The 8,263-nt window shown below is 41.2% G+C and overlaps 1 protein-coding gene across 1 annotated transcript; it reads left to right on the forward strand.

Moving 5' to 3' along the window:
- The first annotated feature begins 6,871 nt into the window (after positions 1 to 6,871).
- On the forward strand, positions 6,872 to 7,951 carry LOC118745498 (extensin-like). Its single transcript, XM_036478946.1, has one exon. It carries the CDS (start codon positions 6,872 to 6,874, stop codon positions 7,949 to 7,951), a length of 1,080 nt encoding a protein of 359 aa, XP_036334839.1.
- The last annotated feature ends 312 nt before the right edge of the window (positions 7,952 to 8,263 follow it).

Raw genomic sequence — 8,263 nt, forward strand, 5'->3', positions numbered from 1 at the left:
GAGAACCTGTTGGAGAATTAGAAACCCTAACATACATATATTCTAAAGCAGGGATCACACGATTTGTACATTTGTACACAAAATGCCAAATTTAGATTTGTCCACATTTGCGCATTTGGATAGCGATGTACAAATGATTTGTCTTGCGATCAGACGATTTGGCTGCCAAAGATCCAAATGATTTGGCACACATTTGCGCACAGCAGTAAAGTGACAAATATTGTCCAAATTCATTCACACGATTTAACCATTTGGTCATAAATACTTAAACAGTTGATCCGGTGTCAACCATACTTTTGCATTTATGATTTCGTGAGATTTGAAGTGAAATAAACAAAAATAATATATACGCACAGGTACTCAGAATTTTGAATACACCCTCAAAATATGGGCTGAAGGTAAAAAACGCGTTTTCATAGGTTGAAGCATATACTTGCTCGTAACTTTTTTTCTGTTTGCCCGATGAAAAATACTTACATATGCCATTTAAGAGAAAACATTTCGTTGTTTACAACTATTTATAAATGGTAATTTGTCTTGAGAATGGCCACCCTATGTATGTATGAAGTCTACCACATATTCGCGTTTTTTAGTAGTTTTATTTTTGCTCAACATAATTTTCTTAATTTTAAGAGCAAACATTGTCCAACACTAAACACTAACAACAGGCAGAATGGGAGGATAAAATAAACTGTAAAATATTAAATTTTCTCAATATTAAATTTTTCGACATCAAACGTGGTTTTATTGTGTTAAATTGCAAAATATATGATTTATAAAAAGAATTAATAACGAAAATGATAAAAACCGGCGATTTTTGTGAAAGGATTAGCAAATTTCAGTGCATCTAAAATTTCTAAAGCGTTGTTTACTTTTACTTGAGAATTGTCAAAATCGGCAAATCCCAAGTAGCATTTCTGGAACGAGCCACATTTGTTCGCTACATCGTGATGTGATAAAAAGAAAAGCTGGCAGCACTCCGCAAGGTTGCAGAAATCTTTCAAAATATGTTCGAAACTGTCAAGGAAAAAAATTGCCAAAACTCAACGCAATTTTTATCAACTTCAATCTTGCACTCTATTAAACTAAAATTAATTTTGTTTTAGATTCTAATTGAAATGTTTGCAATTTAGGTGAAACCTTGCAAATATTTTTTAATTTTTGTACAAAGTTTGATCCAAAACCTGAGATCTGCCACATTTTTTTGAAATCTACCACATTTTTTTCCAAATTCCACCACACAATTTTTTTTGAGTCCGATCACTGATTCCTTTGCCATTTCTTAAGTAAAGCGAAATGTCTTATCTTGAATCACATACATATATACGTATTTTTCACCGGGTAAACAGAAATAAAGTTGCGAGCAAGTAAACGCGGTTTTTGACCTTAAGCCAGATTTTGAAGGTGTATTTAAAATTCTGAGTATCCAGATTTTACTGCTTGAATAGACCTACAACAAGTGTGAACCTCGAAAAAACTATATAAATTTTTTTTGTCACACAGTGTAATTTAGGTCGTCTTTAATAATCTGTATATCGTCGTATAACGTACAAAACCGCGTATCAACAGAAAGGCAAAACCGCGTACGTGAGGTTGCAAAAATTATTTTCTAGAGAGTAAAAACACTCATATTTCAAAATGGTTCTCTTTTTTATAAAGCCATCGCATTTCTGGATAGTATATTTCAGGGCGAATGGATAAGGATTTAGCCAACAGCTTCTGTAAGCAAATCCAATTTTTGGAAGCAAATGTCAGTTACGCGATTTTGCAGAATGACGATACACGGTTTTGTACTTTATACGACGATATGCATGTATGTATATGTGTATAGCCAGCAAAAACTGCGGAAAGAGATCCGAAAACTGAAAGAAAGGTGAATAGTAAAGTGCCACGAAGGGTTGTGAAACGAATACTTTTCCGGTTGGTTTTCTGAAATTTCTCATTCTGAACTTCACATATGCTTTTATAGTTAATTATACTCAGAAATTAATTATGCTTTTATAAATACTTTTTAATATGTTCGTCTTCCGGCATAAGAACCTGGGACCTCATGAAATCTTAAAAATAGTCGCACACTTCTCTGCACACTCAGCTACAGTCGAATACATATATGTACATGTTTCAAATGTTCAGTTTAAGCAAATATTTTAAAATTATTGTTTTCAAATAACGTGACATTTTTCGGTAGTTTTCGGATACGAATATTATATTAAATATTAAAATTTTGCCAAAATTGGAAAATACAAATGTTCACAAGCACGAAGGCAATACCGCTCAACAATATTTGTATATTTGTCACTGTCATTTGTCATCAAGTGGCAAATCAGATATTTGGTCATTTGCTTAATTTTTATTTGGCTTATGTAGCAGCATTGCCAGACATCTGGAAGGTGGGGAGAGTGGTCCCACTGCTCAAACCGGGGAAACCTGCCAACTATAGTCCGATAACACTCCTTTCCCCGGTAGCGAAGACACTCGAGGACTTGCTACTCCCGTACTTCACAAACCACCTGACTCCACCGAAGCATCAGCATGGTTTCCGTAAAGTGCACAGTACAACAACAGCACTTAACGCCATAAACACTCAGATAACTCGTGGCCTTAACCGAAACCGTCCCTGTGAGAGAACGATTCTAGTAGCGTTGGACTTGTCAAAGGCGTTTCACACTGTTTGCCATTCCACGCTACTAGAAGATATAGAGCGACGAAAATGCTCCCAATCAAGGAGCATAACATAATGGTCTGCAAGTAGTTTCTGGTTAGGAGCCACAGATGTGGCCACCCAAACAGACAGATGCTTGCAGAGCAGCCCTCGCCTAGGCACGTCAGGAGGCATCTATATGGACTGACGGACGAAGTCCAGAGGGTCATTAAGCAGCCTCTGGACCCGTCAGCATACCGACAGGCCCTGAAATGCATTCACAGGGACTCAGTCTCGAGTTATGTAGACTCTAGACCTGTGAATGCCGTTCTAGGCACTTAACCACCGGAAATTGACGTGACGGAGCTTCATCTGCCTCGGGAGACAAGAACCACAATAGCCCAATTTCGCTCTGGCTACTGCAGCAGATTAAACTCATACCTGAGCAGACTAAACGCAGATGTGCCAAATTAGTGTCCGGCATGCGGAGAGACCCCTCACGACTCGAAACATCTCTTCGCATGCCCGGAAAACCCGACAATACTAACGGCTTTGTCCCTGTAAACCGACCCAGTAGAGGCTGCACGCTTCTTAGGGCTGCCGTTAGTGGAACTTGACGACAACGACTGAGATATCAACTGATCTGGGCGGGGTTGTTGTAGACGCTACAACAACAACAACAGCAACAATTTCATATTTTTATTCTCAATTTTATATGATTTTAAAATGCTGGCAAATGTCAGAAAAAATCATGGCCGACGAAGTGAGAGAATGAATTTACCTTGCAATCTTTTTATCATGGCTCAGTTTGTTTACTGGCGCGGCCATTGCCCATACATACAAAAATACATACTAGTTGCGTTCCAGCAGTAGTACGACTAGCAGGTTGTGCAGGATTTACAGGAACAGCTGTTTTCGCCATTAATAAACCTTATGTAAGGTGTCGTGCGGGAACAGCTCCTGTAAAATCTTGCAAATCGTACCGCTGCTGGAACGCAGCTACTATTTCGGTGCTCTAATGGAAAATAAACAAATTTGTAACGGTGTTCCACATCATTAAACAATAAAATTAATAATATATAAAATAGATAAACGTTCAAAGAGCTTAATGTGTGTGTTCTGCACACTTGTATTTGTTTGAAATGGCTTGTTACCGTACATTTTGTTAGGTAAAATTTTCAACTTTAACAACAAATTACTCGTAAACTGAGTTTCCTCGCCCTCCGGTTTTCAGTTTTGTGATGTGTACTGTACTGTCGTAATCGTGGTGCCCTCTCGCGGTAACCCAAAAAAGTTATTGGGCCCTGTCACACGGTCAATAATTATCACGATATTTGGATCGCGATCTATATTGATGGATTGATGGATGGCGCACGAATGCTACATGTTCAATATTTATCGCGTCAGTATTTGTATAATTTTTGTGCTGCACGCTTATTAAGGCGCAAGAAAACGTTTTTATTTTGTACGAATAATTTACGGATAATCCTTTACAATTTTTTTTTTCACTTTCACTTTCAATTTGCTTTGAAGGGTTTTAAGCACCGAGAACGAAGGCAATGCTGCACTTAGGACAGCGACTGGATGCCTTCTGATGTCGCCAGAATACCACCTGCACGACGAGGCGAAAATGCTTCCCGTTAAGGAGCATAACACAATGCTCTGCAAGCAGTTTCTGGTTGGAAACCACAGAGGTGGTCATCCAAATAGACAACTGCTTGCATATGAGCCCTCGCCCATGCACGTCAGGAGGCATCTCTACGAACTGACGGACGAAGTCCAGAGGTTCATTAAGCAGTCTCTGAACCCGTAAGCATATCGACAGGGCCTGAACGGAATTCACAGGGAGTCAGTCTCGAGTTATGTAGACTCCAGACCTGTGAATGCCGTTCTAGACCCACAACCACCGGAAATTAACGAAACGGAGCTTCATCTGCCTCGGGAGACAAGAACCACAATATCCCATCTTCGCTATGGCTACTGCAGCAGGTTAAACTCATACCTGAGCAGACTAAACGCAGATGTGCGAAATTAGTGTCCGGCATGTGGAGAGACCCTCATGACTCGAAACATCTTTTCGTATTCTACGCACACGTCAACCCTAACGCCTTAGTCCATGTGGACCAACCCTATTGAAGCTGCACGCTTCTTAGGGCTGCCGTTAGTGGAACTTGACGACAACGACTGAGATATTAGCCGATGTGGGTGGGTTTGTTGAAGCCGCTACAACAACAACAACAACAACAAAGGCAATGCGAATACGTTTTCTATGTTCGCATTATGAGAGTACAATTGAAAATGCTACACGTTCAATATTTATTGACGGTTTTGCGATCCGCGATCCCTATTTCCAACTTTTTATAAATTTTGCGATATTGATCGTGATCCATCAATATTGCGTGCTACAACTACTATGTATATGCTTAGGCGAATTGAGATATGAATTCGCCGCCCTGCTCTCTACTGCTAATGAGTAGTAGAGAATGACGTATATTCTCTACTAATAGAGAAATAATCGGTAGAGAAAAGTTACAGAAACGAGCTACTGGGTTGAAATTGGCTGCATACACACCATTTCATGCATTGAATTATACACGAATGTTAACCACGAATTCGGCATAATTTCATAAAATCGTGAAGTGCAAGTCCGGCAACGCCACGTTCCACAAACAGCTGTTTACTGGGGTTATGATGTTTTTACGCATCATTTACGCCCAAACAAAAACGGTTGAAATTTTATTATATCTAATTTTATTTATCAGCCAGCAAAAACTATTTTAAACAAACTTAGGAATTAAAATTAACGAAAAAAGCTTAAAAGTTGTACTTTTTTAGTACAGCGGCACTTACGCGTGCTAATTTTTAAAACATTAATTGACGAGGCATAAGGTTTTTTTGCATCCTGTACATTGCCATATTATAACCTCATGATACAAAACACAGTTTAGCTGCTTGAAAAACTTGCCTGGGTTATGTCCGTTATGCCTTGGGTTTGGATATGCTACGATAGAACCGGATGGGTGGCTTTTTTGCGAACAATGTGTCCTCTAACAGCTAATTGGTCGAAAAAAATCTTCGCTCGACAAAATATGTCGACTCCACCGCTTAGATATACTCATATCAAGCATGTACGTGGAGATTAATAACTCACCACCATTTCTTGCTACGAATATAAACACCTCAAATGTTTGATAACAGCGATTTGACAACTCTATATCCAAGATGATCCTATGAGCTTCCAATGATTTTTCAACAATATATATCAGACTTAGTAATAACCTTCAGAACTTGCTATCACCCAGTTTTAGTAGCAAAATGTAATCGAAATGTCGTAAGAAATAAATATATATACAATAATAATAATAATAGATTGGCGCTTACACATATGCTAGTGTTTGGACGAGCTTCTCCTCCGATTTGTGGCGTGCGGCTTGATGTCACACAAAAAGTTTTACGCTGACTCCGAACAGCGATTGTATTTTTATGAGAAGCTGGTTTTCATAGCAGAAATACACTCGGAAGTTTGCCATTGCCTGCCGAGGGGCGACCACTGTTAAGGAAACCCCTTCTTCTAAATTTTTTGCGATGTTGCTTTGATCAAAACTTAAACCCAGGCTCTGCGGATTGGAAGCGCGCACTGCTTACCGCTACACCACAGCGGCGGTACCAGTACATATATATACAGTTCTAGAAAATTACTTCAGAAACTACCTGACGCTTTTGACAAAAACTCTGAATCATCATGTCACACAGAGGCCAGATCTTGAACATTTTATCTTTATACGTAATTGCAAGACCATTTTCAACTACAAGAAAGGTTCTCTTTTCCACTAACTTCCTTTTTTCTCTTACAATAAAGTATTACTAACATAAATCTCCACAAATAATTCCGTATCGTTCCTCAAATACCTCTTGTTATGAAACAGGGCCCTTTCATTATTCGTGCAACTTTGTTTGCAATATAGCACATGGTAACCCCGTAGTTTCTCCTTGGCTTGGATTGACGATTGACAGCACTGATTCCAAACAAAAAAGATATTCAACCCAAGCAGCAGTGGAAACTGCGGTAAGTTTTTTCCATTTTATAAATTGCTTTATTAATGCATTACTTTATTCATATCTTTAGAAATAAACAAGAGACAACATTGTACGTTCTATTTCTTTCATTTCTGCGAGGGCCAGCAACATTTTTATTTCGCAGCTTCGCTTGCAGCTAAGTCCTGCGAAAATATGATTCACCAAACACCTCGCCGTATCCTCCGTTTCCAGCCAGGAGCAGGCAGCCAGCCTGAGGATGCTCCGAGATGTCTGGCAATCACATCGCCGCCTAACACGGATTCTCTAGACACCGGAGTTCTAGATCACTCGACTACGACCACTTTCACTTTGTCGTCCAGTGCCAATTCGTCAACCGCCGTCGACACTTTGCCGTCGAACACTTATTTGCCTGCTACTATTGATACTATATCGTCAGTTACTCATACAACAGCGGCTCATGACATGCCGCTTACTACTACTACGCCTGTATTACTGCCTGATACGTCCCCCATTACTTATATGCCACTTGTGACCGGCATTACGTCGTCTGACATGTCACTGGCCACTGGTGCATCGGACAATATGTACACCAGATCCATAACGACCGATTATTCGCCTTTTATGTGCACGTCAGCCAATACGTGCATTCCACCGCCCTATAGTCACACGTCTCCAGTACTGCCTGCGCCAATGCCCGTCGCTTATAAGCCAGCCGCGCCGAGCATTATGGCACTTTATGGTTATGCTCCTGCAACATCCGCCCCATTCAATACCCATGCGCTAATAGAGGCAACCTACATATCAGCCAGCACAAACTTTCCGCCGCGCGATAGTCACACGCCTGCAGTACCACCTGGCCCGCCGGCTACAATGTATATGCCAGTTCCACCTAGTGCTGCGATGTCTTATGGTCAGGGTGCAGCCGCCATGTTCGTACCCTCAAATACTCACGCTCCAATGGAGCCGCCTGTCATGTCTTGTAGTTATATTCCAGCAGTACCGCCTGGTCCTCCGCGCTATGTGTATATGCCAGCCGCGTCTTGCAATACAGCACTTTATGGTCATGATCCAGCTGCTACCTTTGTATCTTCCAATACTCACACGCAAATATTTTCGCCAGTTGCACCATCTAGAACAGTAATGCCGTCAGGTCCGCCACCTACTGCCTATATCACGGATGTGTCCGGCGGTTCGCCAGCCATAAAGCCCTATCCGCCGTCCAGTATACCGGCACCAACGGCAGTACCCGCTGTACCGCCAATAACTTGTTAGCCGCCAGTTACGGATGCTTATAAGCCAGTTACTTCCAGTACCCTGCTGCCATTGTCTTATGGGCCTACAGCATCGAGCGCTATTCCTTACAGTGCGCATATGCCATCGCAAGTCGTCGCCTCGCTATCTCCCGCATACGCGCCAGCGATCGCCACATACAACTACTCTGTATCCGCTCTACCACAACGGATTACCGAGCTGCAACAACAACTGGCAGGAGTTGTAGGGCGACGTCAAGCTACGTCCGCGACGCCGCATCACACCTTACCGCCGCAGCAGCTTAACATGATCCCCGGCCACAACATGATGATG

Source organism: Rhagoletis pomonella, unplaced genomic scaffold (assembly GCF_013731165.1).
Source record: "Rhagoletis pomonella isolate Grant_MI unplaced genomic scaffold, Rhpom_1.0 Rhpom_scaffold_00009, whole genome shotgun sequence".
NCBI classification, from domain to species: domain Eukaryota; kingdom Metazoa; phylum Arthropoda; class Insecta; order Diptera; family Tephritidae; genus Rhagoletis; species Rhagoletis pomonella.

What these genes read in the sequence shown, in the direction of transcription:
- LOC118745498 (XM_036478946.1), top strand. Translation starts at nt 6,872, where the DNA reads ATGATTCACCAAACACCTCGCCGTATCCTCCGTTTCCAGCCAGGAGCA.